The sequence below is a fragment of the Colobus angolensis genome, unplaced genomic scaffold (genome assembly GCF_000951035.1).
Source record: "Colobus angolensis palliatus isolate OR3802 unplaced genomic scaffold, Cang.pa_1.0 Scaffold86, whole genome shotgun sequence".
NCBI classification, from domain to species: domain Eukaryota; kingdom Metazoa; phylum Chordata; class Mammalia; order Primates; family Cercopithecidae; genus Colobus; species Colobus angolensis.
In genome coordinates, this window is record NW_012122487.1 from 5,573,440 (window position 1) to 5,596,677 (window position 23,238).

General features: G+C 34.2%; 1 protein-coding gene across 3 annotated transcripts in view; it reads right to left on the reverse strand.

Annotated features, from left to right (window-relative positions):
* Nucleotides 1-23,238, reverse strand: part of CNTLN (centlein, centrosomal protein) — a 389,383-nt gene that overhangs the window by 168,865 nt on the left and 197,280 nt on the right. For all 3 annotated transcript variants that reach the window (XM_011930370.1, XM_011930371.1, XM_011930372.1), the window contains exons 9-12: nt 19,256-19,432; nt 17,335-17,460; nt 6,418-6,539; nt 4,943-5,062 (exon numbers count right to left, since the gene is read on the reverse strand). In XM_011930370.1, coding sequence (XP_011785760.1) covers nt 4,943-5,062; nt 6,418-6,539; nt 17,335-17,460; nt 19,256-19,432 — 545 coding nt within the window. The remainder of the gene's footprint in view (nt 1-4,942; nt 5,063-6,417; nt 6,540-17,334; nt 17,461-19,255; nt 19,433-23,238) is intronic.

A 23,238-nucleotide genomic window follows, 5' to 3' on the forward strand; every position in this document is an offset into this window, starting at 1 on the left:
CATTGCACAAGTATACATATGTAACAAACCTGCACGTTATGCACATGTACCCTAGAACTTAAAGTATAATAAAAAAAAAATAAAATAAAAAAAAAAAATAAAAAAAAAATAAATAAAAACTTGCTGCATGAGCTCATGAGAGAAGAGACACTCAGCAAACTTGAAGACACAATAGAAATTACCAAATCTGAATAACTGAGACAAAATTAGACTGAAAGGCTGAAAAATAAATTGAAGAGACTCTCTGTGACCTGTAGGACAATAATAAAAGATCTGGCATTCATGTCATTAGAATTGTCAAAGGAAAAGAAATGTAGGGTTTAAAAAGGATTTAAAGAAACGACAAAAATTTCCCAAATTTGACAAAAGTCACAGACCTAGGGATTCAGGAAACAGAAACCCAAATAGGATAAATTCAAACAAATCCATGCCAAGACATGTTATGACCAAACTTCTGAAGAGTAAAGAAAAAGGAAAAATGATTGAGAGCAAGTAAACAGAATGATGCATTACCAGTAGTGGAACAAAGACTCAATAATGCATGCTTCATCAGAAACAACAGAGGCCAAAAGGAAGTAGCAAATTTTTCAAGTGCTGAAGAAAAACAATTGCTAAGTTATAATTCTACATACAGTGAAAATACCATTCAGTAGTGATATGGTTTAGCTGTGTCCCCACCCAAATCTCATCTTGAACTGTAATTCCCATAATCCCCATGTGCTCAGGGAGAGACCTAGTGGGAGGTGATTGGATCATGGGGGCAGTTCTCATGCTGTTCTCATGCTAGTGTGTTTTCATGTGTTTCCCATGATTGGATCATGGGGGCAGTTCTCATGCTGTTCTCATGCTAGTGAGAGCTCATGCTGGTATGTTCTCATGCTAGTGAGATCTGGATGGTTTTATATGGGACTCTTCCCCCTTCACTTCTCACTCTTCTCTCTCCTGTCACCACATGAAGAAGGTCCTTGCTTCTCCTTCACCTTCCACCATGATTGTAAGTTTCCTGAGGCCTCCCCAGCCATGTGAAACTGTGAGTCAATTAAATCTCTTTCCTTTATAAATTATCCAGTCTTATGTATTTCTTTATACTGTGAAAACAGACTAATACAAACAATGAAGGAGAAATCAAGATATTTTAAAAGAAAACAGAGAATTTCCTGCCAGCCAACCTATTTTAATAATTCTAAAGGAAGTTCTTCAAACTGAAAGAAAATTATAAAAGAAGAAACTTGGACGGTTAGCAATGAAGACAGTAGAAAGGAAAAATAATACCTCTATTACATTTACCCATACATAAATTATTTATCTCTTATGGGTAAACATAAGAGACTACCCATGTTTTGTGGTTTAAAATTATGTTTGACAGTTGAAACAAAACCTATCACGTCATGTGATGAGGTTCTCAATGTAATTAGAGAAAGTATTTGAGATAACTATATTATAATGGGGAAGGGTAAAAGTATGTAAAAGTAAACAGGGTTTCTAGATTCCACTTAAAGTAATAAAATGTTGACACCAGTAGACTGTAATAAGGTATGTATGTATAACATAATACCAAGAGCAAATACTAAAAAAAAACTATTCAGAAAGATATAGTCAAAAACTCGATAGAAAAAATAAAATGAAATTCTAAAAAAAAGCTTAAGTAACCCATACGAAGGAAGTAAATGGGAAACAAAGGAAACAAACAATATAAATAATAACATGGAAGACTTTAACTATCAATAATGCAAGATAAAATGTCAGCCTGCAAAACATCCATACACTAGAAATGTAAAATTTAAAAACGATACGGTTTGAAACTGGATTTCATAAAAATTAAAAACTTTTGCCATTCAAAAGACACAGGCAAGAGAATGAAAGGGCAATCTCCAGAATACAATACAACTCCTGGGCACTTCCCTTAAAAAATAAAAAAGTTATGTTCACACAAAAACCTGTCTATAGCAGCTATATTCATAATTACAAAAGACTAGAAAAAACCCAAATGTTCTTCAATAGATGGATAAGGTGGCCCATCCATAAAATGGAATATCATTTAGCAATAAAAAGAAACATACTAGATTAACCAAGCTAAATGAATCTCAAAGATGTTATGTGGAAAGAAGCCAGTCTCAGAAAGTTACAGCCTGTATGATTCTATGCATATGACAGTCTGAAAAAGGCAAAGCTACAGGGAAGGAGAACAAATCAGGTATTAGTGGCGGTGGGAGGATTTGACTACAAAGGGGCAGGATAAGGAAATTTTTTGAGATGATAGAACTAGATATACTGATTGTGGTGGTAGTTACTCAAATTTATATATATGTTATAACTCGTAAAACTGCACATTAAACATTCAACATACTACATACAACATTAAAAAATTTCTGGCCTCAAAACAAACTTGAATGACTATAGCACTGATATTTAATGCCTGATTGTTTTATCATGACACTTTTTGCATGTTTTTAACATTTTTGACTTTTTTTTTTTGAAACAGAGTCTTGCTCTGTCGCCCCGGCTGGAGTGCGGTGGCCGCAATCTCGGCTCACTGCAAGCTCCGCCTCCTGGGTTCACGCCATTCTCCTGCCTCAGCCTCCCGAGTAGCTGGGACTACAGGCGCCCACCACCACACCCGGCTAATTTTTTCTATTTTTAGTAGAGATGGGGTTTCACCGTGTTAGCCAGGATTGTCTCGATTTCCTGACCTTGTGATCTGCCTGTCTCGGCCTCCCAAAGTGCTGGGATTACAGGCGTGAGCCACCGTGCCTGGCCGACATTTATTTTTAACATCACATTTCATTAATAATGTTTCATACTAAACATGTTTCCATGTAAGTTCCCTGAGAGTAGAAAGTCTGTCTGGTGCTCTCATTTCATTGACCTAGCCGACTGAGTACTACACAGCACTCAAACACATTTGTTACCTGAATAAATGTTTCACAAAATAACGCAACCCTCCCCCAAAAAGCTTACATTAAAGTTTATTCAATTCTTTAGCATTCTTTTAAAATTTTTTTCATTACCTGTTACTAAATTAAGACTCATCTAAAAAATAACTATTTCACAAATTGCTATCACATTAGGGAATATCAACATATTTTAGGGAAAAGGTCCACACTTTAATAATGTCTTGGCATTTAATTCAAGGAGCTATTCGTAAAGTGCAAATATTGCTGAGTGAACAGACCAGGATTCTGACTTCTCTAATTTTAAAAAGGCCTCATTACTTTTTCTTTAGTTCTATTTCATTAACGAATAAAATAAACTCCAAATGAATCACTTATAGGTAATCCTTCCTAAATTTTCTTGAATACTTAGATTAGGTCTCTCAACTGATTCACTTCATTCAAAATTACTTTCTTTTTTAGAGACAGAAAAGTCATTAAAGATCATCAGAGAAAGCACTGATACATTTACAACATGGATGAACCTTGAAAACATTATGCTAGGTGAAAGAAGGTAGTCTAGGACCACATATTAAATGATACCATTTATAAGAAATGTCTAGAATATGCAAATCTATAAACACGGGAAGAAGATTAGTAGTTTCCTAGGGCTGGGCAGGATGGATGGGAGGGTTGGGGAGTGACAACAAACTCATGTGGGCTTTGGTGGGGAGAGTAGGGGGGTGATAAAACTGTTCTAAAATAGACGTGATAATGGATGGTACAGCTCTGAATATACCAGTGAATTGTATACTTTATATAAGTGAATTGTATGACTTGTGAGTTATATTTCAATAAAGCTACTGAAATTATTAGGAAATGACTCTGGGACAAATCTATGAGTTTATAAAATAGTTTTCCAGATAAGAGACTTCATTATAGCATCGAATATTTAGAACTAATACACTGCACTTTAAGAGGTAAATTGGAGTATACAACATTTAAATCGCATACGGTCTGGTCATTTCCTCAAAAGTTTATCATTACACAGAAAAGGCTGTAAACAAAAGTTATACGTGTTATCATATAGTATACAAAATAAGCTTCTCATTTACACCTAAGAAAATTCAGTGACATTTAATTACATTATGTCATAATGAGGCTAAATTCTAGCAACCTAAAAGACATCTAGGCTTTATAAAGCTGTATGCCTGACTGTCAGAAATTAACTCTAAATGAAGAAATAGTTAAGTAGCAGAAGAGGTTAATTATATTGGTCTAACTCCTTTTAGTCTTAAAAATAAATAAATAAGTGTTCTTTATTTGCCAGGCTGAATATAATAGCCTGTGAATTATAAGATCAAGCAACCAACTGTATGTTTTCTAAAACATGAATATCCTTCATCAAGTTTTATACTTAGGGCAGCTAAAAGACCTATGTGGAAAAATCAGCAGTAAGCCCAAAGGACAGGCAGTGCACAGCAAGAAAGAAGGCAATTCCCTCGTGTCTTCTGCAGGTCACTACCAAGGACCATGTTAGCAGATCCACACCAGACCCTTAACAGGCAGTTCTGCTGCTACCAGTAATTAGCTTGGACAGCTCCAGCTCCACGAGTAGCAGCAAGGCTACACCATAATGAGCTCAGCTGGGATTAGCAGGACAGGGCAGGGAACCAAGAGAGCTCAGGCATTCTGCATTGCGTATGTATCTGGGAGATCAAACAAGGATGGCTGGGTAGGTTATCCCCTCTCCACCTCATTCCAAAAATGAAGCATGGCAGTGTCTAAAATACAGGCTAATGAAGAGCGACACCTCCAACAGATGAGAGCCACACTAATTAACACAATCCCTAGATCATATTATACAGTTTCTGTTAGAGCTAGCAACTGTGCAACTTGTTATTGCATAATACATATATATTTTTAAAAGCTAGTCTTTTTTTCTTTACTTTTATTGGCAAAAATCAGATTATTTCAAATTTTATAAAGTGTTTCTTTAATGGCCTTTAAGCCACAAAAAAATTTCTCCCAAATATTTTATCTAAGTCCATATTGTTAAAAATGAAACTCACTTTTGAATCATTAGCTCCTGGTTTTCCCTTTTGAAATATGCCAGTTCATTCCACACAGCATCAGAATCTTCTTGTCGAAGTTGCTGGGGATCTACTCTCTTTATTTTCCCGATTTCAGTCCTATTTCCAAAACAAAGTTGCTTTTTTCATTAACATGTCTGAAGTGCAATAAAAATTATTTTATACATTCCTTAAAATTTAAAAATATCTATTGACCAAATTTCTAACTCGAGTTCACCATTTATTGATTGAATTTCCTAAAACCTAAGCATGTAGAAATCAAAACTCTCTATCATAATTTTTTGAAGCTAAACTGCTAGTATGGAAAGCAAACTTTCAAGCAGACACATGATATTCTAAGGTCTTGCTCCCATTCAGTCTAGTAGTAATAAAAATAGATATTGTAGAATTTTAATGGTCCTCCCCGCACCAACTCATCTGGAATTTGCTGCTAACCAAGATGAATGTGGTATAGTGCCCTTATCTTTTAAAAAAAAAAAAACTATTACCAGTGAATATGTCAGAAAGTAGATTTCACTCTTCTAATGATTAGTTAAAAGTCAGGTGAACAGAGGATAAAACTAGGACAAACTGCTTTATCACTGCTTTACTGGCAAGTGATATGAAACACTTCCACTCATCAAAGAAAAAAATTAGATGTGACAATTATCTACAAGTGATGCCAAATGCCCTTTACTTTTCATTTTCTGAACATAAAACAAATTCTTCATTTTTATTTTGTAAAAGTGCTGTACTGGCCAATTTAGAAACACTATTTCTCCACAGAACAGACCAATGTGTATCATCAACATTGCCCTAAAGGATCCATCTCAAAAGATGAGAGGGTAGTAGATTTTCTGTACTCATTCAGTCCTTTGCCCTCTGTTGATACTGTTAACAGGGGAGCCACTTACGACTAACCAAGATCTGAACACCTGTTCAGAGCAACTGAACTGAGACCGCCAATTCATTCAGATAAGCTGGAGAACAAACTGATGATAGTAAAGATCTTCAAATTGCATACTAGGTTGAAGTAGTTTCAAGATAGTTAACTATATGTGTGAATTTCATATTTCTCTAGTCTTTACATTAAAATTTAAACACTTTGGGCACTATAAACATTTTAACACCAGTATTTTATTTATTTGAAAGCAATTTTTTCAGTCACATGGATATTAACCATTTTTGCTTTAAATCACATACTTTTAAGTTATTCCACTGATATTAAAAATGTGTACAATAACTCATAATCATTGGCTGCTAATGATATCTGCAAATGTGAGGAAAATTTATAGTTATTACCAACACATTCCTCTGTTTTAATTTGTTATATTCTCCATTTAAAAATTCACAATAAAGATTTGACTACCAAATAATTTCTTTAAAACCAAACAAAAGCCATTAAGACACCTATATAATGCTACTCCATTCCATTTAATATTTAGGGATATGCCTTTATGAGCTATGTAACTCACATGCCACTGCCTTCTTCCCACTGTTTTAATTGCTCTTTTACTGCTCTGTAGTTGGTCTGTAACATCTGTAGCCTTTCCTTGCGTTTTTCATGGGCATCTCTTAGCTCATCATTTTCTCGGCTCTGTAGAACACAAAAAAAGCAAGTATATATAGGTTTGAAGAAAGTATTAATACAATGTTTCAAATAAAAGGTTACCCATCTAAATACAAAATGAAAGAAAATAGTGTGTAAACATGAATGAATCTGTAATATGTATCTAAGCAGAAAAAAGAATTCCTCTAGTCGCAGAATACATTTGCTTGATAAATTCAACTCAGTCAATAAATTTTTTAAGCTACTCACATAATTTCAAAATTTTACCATTAAGATAGTTTCACTCCTTTCCCTATTGTTAACTAACATACATTCATAAGCCTATCTTACATATTTTTAATTATTTTCTTTTTCAGCATGAGGTTTTATCTATACATAAACCATGATTATTTTGTTAAAGTGCAAATATAATTAGTATAAGGACATTAATCAGAGTAAGAACAATTATTTGGCACATGAATTCATAATTAACATGTACTAAGATACAAGGATTACACATAAGGAAGAAAATGAGATTGGACCTATGTTAGAAGGAGCATAGTTTAACCTTCTGGGGTTGTACCATGAAGAACTGGAAAGGGAAAGCTAGGCTTACAACTCTTAAAGAGGTTGTAAACCAAGACATCCAAACATTACTTTGTTGTGTCAATACCTAGGTTAGACAATTATAGTCAACTATGTTTTTATTTATTTTTATTTTTCTGGAAACAGGGCTTCCCTCTGTGGCCCAGGTTGGATTTCAAAGCTCACTGCAGTCTCAAACTCCTGGGCTCAGGCAATCTTCCCATCTCAGCCTCCCAAGTAGCTAGGACTACAGGTGTGTAGGACCACACCCAGCTAATGTTTTATTATATTTTTGTAGACACAGGGTCTCACTATGTTGCCCAGGCTGGTCTCGAACTCCTGGTATCAAATGATCCTCCTGCCTCAGCCTCCCAAAATGCTGGAATTACAGGCATAAGTCACTGTGTGTGGCACAGTCAACTACTTCTAAGTGTATATAACACATGAGTTCAATTTTCATTTTTAGATAAACATAAAAATGAATTTATAAAGACCAAATTCTTAGTCCTCAGAAGATATATGCACATGACTATAAACTGTGTTTCTCAAAGTGAAATAAGTAACTTCTTCAGTTTCTTCCCTCATGACAATTTCAAATATTTTAATAACTCTTATTCATATTTCTGCATGAATGAACTTGTATGCTTATTTGGTGGAAGTAACAGATACTCTCTAATATTATAATGAGGTGAGATGAGTAGGCATATGGTAATCAGAAAGACCTGAATTCCATTCTTGGAGCTTGCTCCTGTTAGTGGCATTATGTTAAGAACACCACTTAAATTAATTCAAGATTTTTCCTGAAAAATACGGAAAAGAAAAAAGAGGTTTGAATTTTGATGACCTAAGTTAACCTAGTTAGTGGGGCCCCAGCCCTATTAAGGACACAATGCAAAAGTTAGCTTCTTTCAGTCTCTTTTCCCCACATGTTAACAGTGATGCCCTTATCTTTTAGAAACCAAGTAACTGTTTTCTTGACCTCTCATCTAAACAGTGAGATAGTACTTTATAGAGTCTGCATTATTTTACTGCAATTCTAGCTGTCTCAGCAGTATGGGTAGTCTGTCATTCTACCTCCACTGTTTCTACTAGGATAGTTCTCTTAAGTAGTTATTAAGAAGTATTTGAGTTTTGTTTGTAACAAGAAGTGTTCTATATGCCATACAGAAATGAAAGTGCTTGATGAAAAAGCAGAAGGGATTCCGTTGACAAAGGCATTCAAAATAAATGTTTCTTAAGTAGTTTTAGAAGATATACAAATAACACACAATGCAAATTTGCTAAAGTAGGATAGTTTAATACACGAAGTAAAAGTAAAAAATTCAGGTTATTGAGTTCAATTTTGTTCCTTTCAATTTAAGAACCATACATGAAGAGTCCATTATATGTAGGATGTTGTGTTGATAAGAGTTCAAATCTAGCTGCTCAAAGTTAACTAAATTTTACTTTGATCTAGTTACTTAAATTCAGTTATCTCAGGTTACCCATATTCAAAATAGAAGCTATTTATATCTCTTCTTCTAAGACACAGAAAATAATCTAGTCTTGAACGTGAATTTTTCATATTAATTTGGTAAAATATCCAAATACTACTTAACTTCTTTGAACAAAAAGCTTTCTAATGTTAAGTATGTGAAATAAATAATTTAAGTTAGCAAAATAGGAGATTAAAAATTAATAATGTTGATACCTTCTCATATATGAACATGAGTCAATTATGTTTATTGAGATTCCTTAAAAACTAGGGAAAAAATAGTGGTTTCAGCAAGATACGTTATAAACTTATTAATAAAATAATTTAATTACAAGAAATTAATAGGCTGGGCGCATTGGCTCATGCCTATAATCCCAGCACTTTGGGAGGCCAAGGCAGGCAGACAACTTGAGGTCAGGAGTTTTGAGACCAGACTGGCCAATATAGTGAAACCCTATCTCAAAAAAATAAAATAAAATAAAATAAATTAGCCAGGAGTGATAGCAGATGCCTGTAATCTCAGCTACTCAGGAGGATGACGCAGGAGAATCACTTGAGCCCCAGGAGGCAGAGGTTGCAGTGAGCAAAGATGGCACCACTGCACTCCAGCTTGGGCGACAGAGAGAGCCTCTGTCTCAAAAAAGGAGAAGAGAAGAGAAGAGAAGAGAAATTAACAGACCATATTGGAAGAGATTCATGTCAAAACATAATTTCAAAACAAACTTAAACTAAAATGTCTATCTTATGTTAAAGACTTCTATGATAGCTTTCTATAATTATTATTCATTGAATCAAAATTCTTCCTTCAAACTCTTATTTTACAATGACTTTCTTAAAAATTATTATATATAAACTCAGTATCTGGGGAATGATTAAAGTTCTTTGTTAGAGTCATCAGAAACTGAGTAAATAGAACCTCAAAGATTGACCAAGATGTGAAAATAAATAGAAAGGGACGTACAAATTTTCTCAATTACTTTCACAATGATCCTCTGTTAAATTCATAGAACAAACTGAGATTCTTATACGTATTGACACTATTTTAAGGATTTTTCAGTACTGCCTCAACTACCATTAGTCATTGAATTCATGTATTTTCCCTAATTGTCCATAGAAACTAACTATATTACACCATTAAACCAAAGACTAAGACTCAATAAAAATCTGAGCTCCATATATCATACACGATGTGCCAGACTCTGTACTAGGCACTTTAATTAATAAAAGCAGTGAATGCTGCCCCTTCTGATTCCCAAAGCTTTAGTGTAAAGTGTTCAAAATTACCAAATAATTTTGATTTTCCTATAGTAATTTCAATAAATGGCTCTTTGCACTAAGTATTAATTATAGAAAAAATAGTTTTATCCTATGCAATACCATTCAGGACATAGGCATGGACAAAGACTTCATGACTAAAACCAAAAGCAATGGCAACAAAAGCCAAAATTGACAAATGGTATCTAATAAAACTACAGAGCTTTTGCACAGTAAAATAAAGTATCATCAGAGTGAACAGGCAACCTACAGAATGGGGAAAGTTTTGCAATCTATCCATCTAGAGGGCTAATATCCAGAATCCACAAGTAACTTAAACAAATTTACAATTAAAAAAAAAAAAAACAACCCCATCGAAAAGTGGGCGAATGATATGAACAGACACTCTGCAAAGATGTTTATGTAGCCAACACACATACGAAAAAAAGCTCATCATCACTGGTCATTATGCAAATCAAAACCACAATGAGATAGCATCTCACACCAGTTAGAATGGTGATCATTAAAAAAACAGGAAACAACAGATGCTGGAGAGGATGTGGAGAAACAGAAATGCTTTTACACTGTTGGTGGGAGCATAAATTTGTTCAACCATTGTGGAAGACAGTGTGGAGATTCCTCAAGGATCTAGAATCATAAATACCAGTTGACTCAGCAGTCCCATTACTGGATATATACCCAAAGGATTATAAGTCATGCTGCTATAAAGACACATGCACACGTATATTTATTGAGGCACTGCTCACAATAGCAAAGGCTTGGAACCTACCCAAATGCCCATCAATGATAGACTGGATAAAGAAAATGTGGTACATATACACCATGGAACACTATGCAGCCATAAATAAGGATGAGTTCATGTCCTTTGCAGGGACATGGATGAAGCTGGACACCATTATTCTCAGCAAACTAACACAGGAACAGAAAACCAAACACCACACATTCTCACTCATAAGTTGGAGTTGAACAATGAGAACACATGGACACAGGAAGGGGAACATCACACACTAGGCCCTGTTGGGGGTAGGGGGCTAGGGAAGGGATAGCATTTAGAGAAAGACCTAATGTAGGTGACAGGTTGATTGGTGCAGCAAACCACCATGGCACGTGTATACCTATGTAACAAACCTGCACATTCTGCACGTGTAACCCAGAACTTAAAGTATAATTTTTTTAAAAAAAAGGTTTTATAGATGAGCCTTCTGCTTTAATTGTACTTGCTTCTTAATTTACTATATCTAACAGCAGAGTATTTACATAATTCTTATAAAATTATCAAAATCTAAACTATTAAAAATAAAACTCAACTAGATATAATTTGCAAATCATTTGATAGACATAATTCATAAGAAAAAATCTTTTAAAATGCAGTTTCATCCAAAGATTCATGTTTTGGGGATGCTGCTGTCAAAGCGTAAATCAGGCATTAAATTAGTCCTAGAGACTATTGTTCCTTTATCTCACGTCAGCAATAGACAGTAAAATTTTGTAAGAATGTAAATATAAGATATATATAGCTCAAAGAAAAACATTTCTTCATTTTAATACTGCCAGAATACATGCCAGCTGAAGTCATCCTTCAAAAGTTGGATATCTTAAAATAAATATTTTTCAAAATATCCAAATATTTTCTTTATAATCTTCTAACAAACACAGGTTAACTGTAGTTTGGATCATAATCCAAACTTTGACATAAAGTAGGCAAAGGCAAAATAGTAGCACTTTATTTGGGAACTGTTACCACCAAAGATCTTATAAAAAGTCAAGTGTATGGCCTGAAAAATGTATTTTATATCACAAATTAATATATTTTCCTATAGGATACACACAAAAATATTCCACAGGCAGGTGCTCAATGAAATTAATTCATTAAATCATCCAATAAAACATTTACTAAGTACCTCCTTTGGATTTTGTAATTAAACTAGCTAAACTAGAGGCTCTAACTTCTTTTTATTTTTTATTTTCTTATTTTTTGAGACAGAGACTTGCTGGAATGTAGTGACGGGATCGCAGCTTACTGCAACCTCTGCCTCCTCCGTTCAAGCGATTCTCAACCCTCAGCCTCCTGACTAGCTGGGATTACAGTTGTGCACCACCACACCCAGCTCATTTTTCTGTGTATTTTTAGTAGAGACAGGGTTTTGCCACGTTGACCGGGCTGGTCTTGAACTCCTGGCCTCAAGTTATGCACCCACCTCGGCCTCCCAAAGTGCTACAATTACAGGCCTGAGCCATCGTGCCTGGCAAGGTTCTTTCTGTGTACAAACAAGTGTGAATGAATGAAATATAAGGAAATAGAAAACAGTAAAAATTGTATCAACTGACCTTTTCCTAAAAGATAATTGCAATTCTAATTCTGAATTGATAAAAACATAAATAATTTTTGAGACAGAGTCTCACTCTGTCACCAGGCTGGAGTGCAGTGGCACAATCTTGGCTCACTGCTACCTCTACCTTCTAGGTTCTAGCAATTCTCCTGCCTCAGCCCCCTGAGCAGCTAGGATTATAGGCACGCACCGCCACACCCAGCTAATTTTTGTATTTTCAGTAGAGACAGGGTTTCACCATGTTAGCTAGGATAGTCTCGATCTCTTGAACTTGTGATCCACCCGGTTCAGCCTCCCAAAGTGCTGGGATTACAGGCGTGAGCCACTGCACCCGGCCAATAATTTTTTATCTAATCTTCTGGTTTGAACAAAGGTTCCTTGATGAGAATAAGGCGGACCAAAAGCATGAACACTGTTTTTAAAACAGTGGTTCAATCTTCAGGGAATAAGAACAAGGTTTGAAAGAAGTTAAGAAAAAAAAAAAAGCCAAAAACCTTTTATAAAATACCAAGGATTTCATTACAGAGGTTTTGTTTCAGCAGAACGTATAAAGTTGATGTGTACCTGACCACTGAAAAATAAAAGACATAGGCTGTATTCAAAAGACATACTAATATTATTAAATGACACTGAAAAGTGCTAATAGAATCAAGTTGCCAAATGCATGAAAATCAATGAAGCAAGAATTCACCACATTAGTCAAGATTATTATGGATTTCATAAAGCTCTGATGCACTGGTTTCCATATTATACTTTGCAAGCTGATAGATTACTACATTCATCAAGTCAGGATCATGGATAGGATTTTTATAAACATAGCTTCCATTTCTTCCATTTCTACTGGCTATTTGTTGTCACATTGGTCACGGTAGGTGACTACCTTGAAAACACAAAACACTAGCCATAAATGTAAGCTGAGCAAGATGCTGTGCTAATATTTATACCAAATTCATAACAAGGATAAGAATCACTTAATGTGCGTAACTTACTGTTGATATAACAAACAGCATCATTTCAATATATCAAAGTGTATATGCATGTGTTCCATGGGTTACTCCTGAAACTTACTTGTCCCTCTCACCCTTCGATCCACCTTGGTAATCAACTTGGGACCTTAAAGCTACCTACTGTGCCATGGAGCATGTCTTTTGTCTTTAGTTCAGCATTTCCCACAATATTTTTCATGGAACAACAGTCTTTTGGTTAATATTAATAGGTATAATACAACCAAGCAAATCAGGGAAAAGATGTGCCTATACTTTTCTGTAGATTCACAACACATATTCATATGTTAAAGGTTCACAAAACTGTTTACAATAATCACTTGAGCATGGATCATTTTAAGCTATCATGCTCCCGTTAGCTTCTGCCAGAGCAGTGTTCCCTATAACACCAAAGGCCGTGACAAAAATTCAACATGCATTATTAGTAAGTAATGGTCTATAAAAGGAGCACTGAATCAATAAATGTATCTTAAAAACCATAAGACACATTTTATGGATTAAATTGTACCCTACCACTCCCATCTAAAAGTATGCTGAAGTCCTAATCCCCAGTACCTCACAATGTGATTTTATTTGTAGATAGGATCTTTGCAGAGGTAATCGTGTTAAAATGAGGTCATTAGGATGGGCCCTAATCCAACAGCAATGATATCCTTACAAAAAGCAGAAATACAGATAAGGGAAGACAGATGTGTAGAGGGAAGACAATGTGAAAACACAAGGACAATGCCGTCTATAAACCAAGGAATACGTGAGGCTTCCAGAAACTAAGAGAGGAATGGAACAGATTCTCCCTCACAGCCCTCAGGACTCAACTCTGCTGACAACTTCATTTTGTACTTTTCTAGTCTCCATCACTTTGAGACAATAAATATCTGTTGTTCTAAGCCATCTGGTTTATGGAACTCTGTTATAGCAGCCCTCGGAAACTAACATAGACATATTATTAACTACTACTTTATAGTCATATATACTTTAGTAATGCCAATAAGTATAATCATAGCATAAAAAAGGAGAGTATGGAATGAAGTCTTCAATCTTCATTAAATGGATATTTAGCTTTACCAGACTAAAGTCAATTACTCTGGGCTCCATTACTCTCTTTGGAATTGCTTTACTCTATAGTTTCTGTTTACCTACTTTTTTTGCTAAATGTTCTTGATTATAGCACCTTTTCCATTCAACTACCTTGCTCCTTTAAAATAAATAATCCTTTCCTACTAAATGATGTAGAGAAAAATATTTGCTCCCATTTTTTTCCTCATCTTGCAAATCTGTTAAAAGACATACATTTGAAATTCATGATTATCATCAACTGACTTAAAATATGAACATTTAAAAAACTATGAATAAGAAAAGAAATTTTTGGGAAAAAAGAACTTTACTCTGAAAATAAACTTGGGGCAACATCCCAGAAAGCTGTTGTCATGAAAAAGGAATGAGGAAATAAACTAGTATAATCCTTCTGGGACGTTTCCTGAAACAAGGAATTTAGGAAGTGGAAGGGAAGATAACAGATTTAAAAATATCTTTGAAATGTTCTACTTCCTGGCAAAAATAACGAACCGTCAAAGTCTTACAGATTTCTTGAGGTAAACAGGTAGAGATCTGCTACTATTGCATGGCACATGTGATGGTTAATTTTATGTGTCAACTTCACTGCCCAAATATTTGGTTAACTATATTTCTAGGTGTGTCCATGAGGACGTTTCTGGATGAGATTAATATTTTAATCAGTAGACTGAATAAAGTAGATTGCCCACCCCAATAAGGATGGATGTCATTTAATCTGTTGAAAACCTGAATAGAATAAAAGCTGAGTAAGACAGATTTCTTTCTCTCTGCCTGCCTTCGAGCTGGGACATCAGTCTTCTCTTGCCTTCTGACTTGAACTTGAACTTACACCATCAGCCTTCCTGGTTCTATAGTCTTCGGGCTCAAACTGGAACTATACCATCAGCTCTCCTGGCTCTCTAGCTTGCCTACTGAAAATCTTTTTTCTTTTTCTTTTTTTTTTAATTTTAGATTCAGGGAGCACATGTGCAGGTTTGTTACAAGGGTGTATTGCAGGATGCTGAGGTTTGGGCTTCTATTGATCCCATCACTCAGATGGTGAACACAGTACCCAATAAGAAGGTTTATAGCCCTTGCTCCCCTACTTTTTCAGTTCCTTAGTGTCTAGTGTTCCCATCTTTATGTCCATGTGTACTCAGGGTTTAGCCCCTACTTATAAATGAGAACATGTGATATTTAGTTTTCTGTTTCTACATTAGTTCACAGAGGACACTGGCCTCCAGCTGCACTCATGTTGCTGCAAAGGACACAATTTCATTCTTTCTTATGGCTGCGTAGCATTCCCTGAGCAACTGCAGATCTTATACTTCTGAGCCTCCATAATCACGTAAGCCAATTCCTTATAGGAAATCTCATATAAATGTAATTTACTATAAGGAATCATACAAATATAGTAAATAATTGTTCTGTGTGCGTGTGTGCATGTGTATCCTATTGGTTCTGTTTCTCTGACGAACCCACAAAACAAATTTCAAGAATTATGCAAAAGGGCCAGGAGCAGTAGCTCACGCCTGTAATCCCAGCACTTTGGGAGGCTGAAGCAGGAGGTCAGGAGTTTGAGACCAGCCTGGCCAACATGGTAAAACTCCATCTCTGCTAAAAACACAAAAATTAGCCAGGAGTGGTGGCGCACACCTGTAATCCCAGCTACTAGGGCGGCTGAGGCAGAAGAATCACTTGAACCTGGGAGGCAGAGGCTGCAGTGAGCCAAGATCATGCCACTGCACTCTAGCCTAGGCGACAGAGTAAGACTCTGTCTCAAGTAAAAAGCAGGAAAAAAAATTATGCAAAAGAAGGAAGGTGATAGACTGGCTCCTCAAAAATGCCCATAATATCCTGTGCTTAACCACACATTTACAAGTAACACAAGAGTCTAACTACTTACTTATCTTCTTAACTAGAGAAACTTGAAGGATAGTAATTCATCTAAGAGTCTCCTGTTAGATAAATGACTAGCATGATGCTTAGCTAATTGCAATGCTCAGTAATTGCTATTGAGGAAACAAATGAGTAAGAGAATAACTTAGGTGTTTATCTAAGTTCCTTGTAAATTTCAAGTAGGTTATATGCTAGCTGAGGTCATTTGGACATTTTATTTTTGGTAGAAACAGATTATAATTGTCATATTTTAGAACAGTTTAACTCTCAAAGAATAAACATAAATTAAAACTTTAATGGAAAGGCAAATTAAAATTATTATTTATAGCTTATTGTTAAGTATACCCATAAACCCTATTTTGTTTTAGAACACACATAATCTAAACTGAACATTTTTCTCCTTAAGAGTAATCTATATTATATGACAAAGAATCTGAGCTTTACATGTACTGAATTCTAATCGTGTGTAAAGCCCTGGATTTACAGAATGTCATGAAACTATTTGAGAATTATATGATCAAACTTCAAATAGGGCACAGCTTCAGGTAACTGTAAGTGAAGAATGAAAGAGAAAAAAATCCTCAATGTAGTCACACAAAATGGGTTCAATATGTATGAACAACTTGCATACTGAAAAAGATTTCACGAAGTATGAATTAGGAAGTATTAATATAAGCTCTCAAAGACAGGTCGATAACATATATGTTTCTTAAACATGAGTAGAGCACTCATTCAAATGTTACATGTTCTGAGACAAATTCAGCTGAAATGAAAAAATATATATATATTTCATGTTGACTAAATGTAATTTTTCTATAAAGGATAATTGTAAGTGATCTGAGCTAGGTTAATATGCTTTTAAACTGACTTTTATTTTCATATGTTTATCATATATAAAGAACAAGAAATTCTCTTTTCGTTTGCTACAATTTTATTTTTTGCCTTTGATAAAGTGTAAGAAATTTATTCCCAATTTTAAGACAAACTATTACCAAATAACTTGAAAGTGGTAAATAAATATTTACTTTTCAATTAGCAAATATTTTATATTGTTTTATAATCCTCAGAAATCTTAATAACAAGATGAACTGATTATACACTTATACAGGCAATTAAATTCAGGAGAAAGAAAAATGATAACTAGTAATCTGTGAACTGTATGTTTACTTTGGTATATTTTTATCTTTGCAAGGTTACTACTAAAGAAATGATTTAATGTTCACCTTTAGTTGTAGCGCCTTCTCTAAGTTTTCAATCTTTCTTTCAGCTTTTCTTAGCTTCCGTAGCTCTTCTGAGTCTGTGAAAGAGCTCTTTGGGGACAAAGACCTTGAACGTTTCACAGGTGGTTCCTCGAGAATAAAACAAGGACATGGTTGAACTAGTTGGAACACTGGATTATGAAAGACATGCAAAATTAAAGAACAAGTAATTTTGAATACTAATAATGAATTATAAAAAAAAAAAAAAAAATCCTGCATGGAATACCAGAGAAATAACAAGCGGAATTACCACAGTGCTACCGCTAAAGGTTTCTCTGTGACTCGTTAATGAGAATATTCATTTACATTTACATTGTTTCTTTCAGAATAATGATGTCCCATTAGGGAAGACTAAAGGGTTATAGACTCAGAAATGCAAGAAACCTCATTACAAAGGAGGGGATAGAGGCTGGTCTAATTGCTCTATAAGGGTCCAAGGTTACACTTGATAGGACAACCAGAAACAAGAGGGAAAGGATTTTTTTTCCCTTTGAAATAGTTTAACACACTGTGAAGTTGAAGGAACAATATGCTTGAGGAATATAAATACAACAGACAGTAGATCTTATACCATAATGACCATATGGTCATTAACTATAATGTGGCTAACTAGAGACAAGAATATGTTTATATTATGTACAGCTTCATATACCAATCTGGAGAAAGAATTTGTGAAAGCAACTATTAAGCTGGGCAACACAGTGTTCATCCATACTGCATGGCCTTACAAAAAGAAAGAAAATTTTGGTCAAAATACCCCTCTCTTTTTCTTGACTTTTATTAAAAGCAGACAAAAGTCAAAGTAGTACATTTTTAAATTTCAGCAGTCCAACAACCAACTAAATTAGGCCCGGTAATGCTGTATTTCAATGTTATGAATGTTTTCTTTCATTTAAATAAAGCTCAGTGCTTGTGAAACTACTTCAAAATGGCAAGAAATGTATAATGCAGTTGTTTTAATAAATCTTATTTTCTGAAAATTACTAATAATTTTAGAGAGCGTGAATAACAGTACCACAGAAACATGGTTCAAATTTTAAATACTTCCTTTATTAAGATAGTTTGTCCCACTCACAAGAAAAAATGGAAAGAAACAAAAACAATAATATCTTAACAACATGGCTTCCTATCATAAAAATATTATTCCTCTATTGCTGAAGTAACAAGTGTGTGAAAAATATGCTAGAACTCTTACTTTGAGGAAAATGTTATTTCAATTTATCTAGAAATAACATATATACTACATGATATTTTAGAATTTTCATATTAGTCAACATTCTGCAGAATCTTTTACAGTATGACACAAATATGCAATGAATACTAAAAAAATTGAGACATTAATAAATGAGAAACATGCTATGTAAAATTTGCTTATCTTTCTCTTACTGCTATCCCTTTAAATCTATAAAAATATATAACAAGTGCAGAAGTTAGTGTTAAAATTCATTTACTATTTTATTTTCCACACAGACAGTATTTTAAACATCAAATGTGATTGAAAGACATATTAGATATATTTTTATTTTAATTCAAATTAGAAAAGTGAGTAAATACCATTTAAAAATAAATTTTTAATCCTATAGATTAATAGAGAGATGAGGAATACTTACCAAAGTTTTAATATAAGAATGTTAATTTACTGACAAAATTGATATAGTACTATTAATATGTTTAATTAACTAGTTTGGGAATATAATTCAGTCTTTAAAAAGGGAAAACTCCTTATTTCTAAAAGTTATTTTATCAATAGTTTGGTACATGATATTTTTTAAAAGCTTCCTGAAATATAAGCAGAGAACTAAATGCTGCCATTTGTTTTTTAACTTCATCTCCTGTCTTTCCAGCCTCATCCTGGCAAGTTCACAAAATGACAAAACGTCCCTACCTTATGTTTTCCTTCAGCACTTGTCATGATGCTCTTTTCTGAGAAAACCTTGCTGGGAGATATGTTTTCTGACAGTTTTTCATTTGCTATCTTTAGTTTCTCCTGTAAATACTCAATTTCAGACTTCTGTGAAACCATTAATGTTTCTAAGCTTGATAAGGATGGGCGATGAGGTACCTATTTTAAAAAGTATACTTGTAAATATATATGTATGTTTGCATCTTACATTATTTATAAATATAGCAAATAGTTATATGTAACACTATATTATAGAAATTATAAATACTCAGAGAAGGAAATTTCATTTTAATAATAAACTAGCATGAGCTGAACCTTTTCATTCTGTAGAATAGAATTTTTCAGTAAAATAACCAAGAGTCTACATACAAGTATTTTCATAAATAATGCTGTCATACAGATTTCAAGAGAAAAAATTTAAAACATGGCTGCATGATACAGCAGCATCATGTATCATGATGATGATACCACTCATCTATTCAAATTTCTGATTATACACATATGTATTCCCTCACAAAATATTCAATCCACCATCAGGTCATCACGAGTCATACAATACCATAGAATATAAACCTGGGAAAAGGAAACCAACAGCATTATAAGTACAATTAGCTTTTACTGTATCCTAATTTAATAACAGCTCCTCAAAAAACCCTGACAATTTTAAGTCAACATAGTTTACAGCATTCTCCTTTGAAATTTATTCATGTTTCAGATAAACTGCTAATGGTAAGCTCCACATTTTAACAACAGACGTCACAGGAAAACTAATCTTGTAGGAAACCTATTCATAAAAACCAGAATTCTGCAAAATTCGACTACCATCTCCACTGAATGTATTTGAGGCCATTAAAATCCATGCAAATATGCTATTTCAAATTAACGACTACATTTACAAAAACAGAAACACAGAATCACATGAAAATAGTTTTTGTTGACTTATAGGCAAACAAATGCCAAATCTTATGATTCTAACATTAGTAATAAGGATCTAGTAACCCTGAAAATATTAGAACTTGAACTGATGAAGGGCCCCATCCTTCCTAAATGATATTCCTAAGTACTATGAGAAAAATGTATACAGTTAACTGTTTTGAACCAACAATGGGAAACATCATCCTTTTCCAATTGTGCCTGCCTTTTTCTTTTTTGAGAGGATAGGCAAAATTTTCCTAATTCTAACCTACAATTTTTATGACAGGGGCCATATTTGATTTATACTATTACACTTTTCTCATATTTCAATCACCTCATTTGTTTCCAACCTTTATTCTACCATATGACTCTCTTCCTCAAAGTATTATTTACATTGTACTGTTAACATACTTACAATATATTACTTACTTCGTTATCTTGCTTTGAACATCAAATTAACCTATTTTAAGCATTTCTCTTCCAGTAAGTCTAAATGATTTTGCCCTATTCTTTTATCCCCATTTTAATCATTGTACAACTTTTATTTTTTATTTTTTCTCCTGTTTTATAATCAAACTTCTGATGTTTAGAAATATTTTCTTTGACTGGGCTGCCAAGCTAAACACTTTCAAAGACTACCTGCTCTTGTCTAGGTTTCCTTTAATAAAATTATAAATGATATATTAACACCCTATCATATACAAAATAAATTTTAATAATTTGTTTAAGGTCAAACAAAAACTTAGAATAAAACAAGAAAAACATAATTTTAGTTTATTGGTATATCCAATAAACAAACCTGTGTTCTTCAATAAATGAACTTCCTAAGTCATCAGTGGATTATAATGCTATAGCTAGGAATATTAAAATATTAAATATTCAGTCAAGAAGCTACAATGAATAACTCAAATATTCAAGAAGACATTAACAATGTTCCAACAGTGGATACGGTCACTATAATAATAATGGATTCATTTCTAATAATATTTCTATTGATATTATAGTAATGATATTAATATTTTTGATAACAATAAAGGATATTTAGGCAGCATTCCTTCCAAATTCCTCAATAAACAGAGAACTTCAAAATTAAAATACTCTTTAAGTAGTGAATAGAAGCCAGGAAGATAATGCAGATAAATAAATATGTGTCTGGTGTGTTTTAAAATAAGAGCTTTAAAATTTATGCAACAGAGGCATTTTACATACATACTAGCCACGTAAATATGTCCTTTCCCTCCACAAAGTAACTTATTCATGTTCCCGTTTTCTTTAAGTGTGGTTTTCTCTCTCTTGCCTTTTATCACTTTTGTTAGAGATATGTTTACAAGAAGTGTTTTACATTTCTCCTAATAAAACAATTTTCTTTTTAAGTATTAAATATGAGCAAAATGAAGTGTCAACACTCAGCCTCACTGCTGAGTAGTAAGGAGGGAATTTAGGGCAGTTGCTGCTCAACTCCAGCTAATTGTTTTCAGGGAAGAATGTGCCCCACTGTTGCTAGATATACTGATTTTTCAAGAAAAGCAAAGAATTAGGATTTCTAAGGAGATTGTGCATATTTTCAAATGCTGGTTGGACCCAGTTTATGGGTTACTTTGAGAAAATGGCAGTGGAAGTATAATCTGCTGTCAATTTTCTAGAGAAAGTTTGAAAGACGTATCAAAGCCCATAAAAATGTACCAAACCTTTAATTTACTTCTAATTACGCTGAAAGCTAATATGGAAAGATATCTATGATAAATTGAGAAAAGTAAGGTACAAAAGGGTATATTATACCATACAGAGATAGATTTCACCAAACACGCATAAGGTGAGAAAACAACCCTGAAACGTTACAGTGTGATTTCTAAGTAGAGGGACTGTAATGTGAATTATTTTCTTTGTACTTACCTGAATTTCCTTAAAGATTTTAAAATGGATCTGTAACTAAATGGTTTTTTTTTTTTTTTTTTTTTTTTTTTTGAGATGGAGTTTCACTCATGTTGCCCAGGCTGGAGTACAATGGTGCAATCTTGGCTCACTGCAACCTCTGCCTCCTGAATTCAAGCAATTCTCCTGCCTTAGCCTCCTGAGTAGCTGGGATTACAGGCATCTGCCACCATGCCCGGATAATTTTCTATTTTTAGTAGAGAAGGGGTTTCACCATGTTGGTCAGGCTGGTCTCGAACTCCTGACCTCAGGTGATCCGCCCACCTTGGCCTCCCAAAGTGCTGGGATTACAGGCATGAGCCACTGCACCCAGCCTAAGTGCTTTTCAAAACAGAAATATTTATTTTTTTGCAAATAAAATGACTGAAAGTTCAATGCAAAAATTTCAGTATAGGTAGGGGAAATATAAATAAAAGTCTCTTCACAATCTCATCCCTCAAAGTTCCTACTAGTAAGTTTGTGATATATCTCCCAGACTTTAAAAAAAAAAGGAAACAGCTGGGCACGGTGGCTCACGCCTGTAATCCCAACACTCTGGGAGGCTGAGACGAGCGGTTAATGAGGTCAGGAGATCGAGACCATCCCAGTTAATACGGTGAAAACCCGTCTCACCGTGGTGGGCGCCTGTAGTCCCAGTTACTAGGGAGGCTGAGGCAGGAGAATGGTGTGAACCCGGGAGGCAGAGCTTGCAGTGAGCCGAGATCGCGCCACTGCACTCCAGCATGGGTAACAGAGTGAGACTCCATCTCAAAAAAAAAAAAAAAAAAAAAGTTAACTACTATATTTTTGTCGTTTAACATACTTTTTAAAAATTAAGACTTTATTTTTTACAACAGTTTTTTTATGTACAGAAAAACTGAGCAGATACTTTGCAGAGTTCTCCCTGACCTACCCCCACCCACTCAGTTTCCCCTATTATTAACATATTAAATTAGTATGGTATATTTGTTACAATTACTGAACAAATATTCATACATTATTAGTAACTGAAGGATATAGTCTATTCACATTTCCTTGGTTTTTTCCTAATGTCCTTTTTCTGTTTCAGGATCCCATCTAGGACACATTACATTTGGTTGCTATATCTCCTAGAGCTCCTTTTGGCTGCTTTCTCAGAC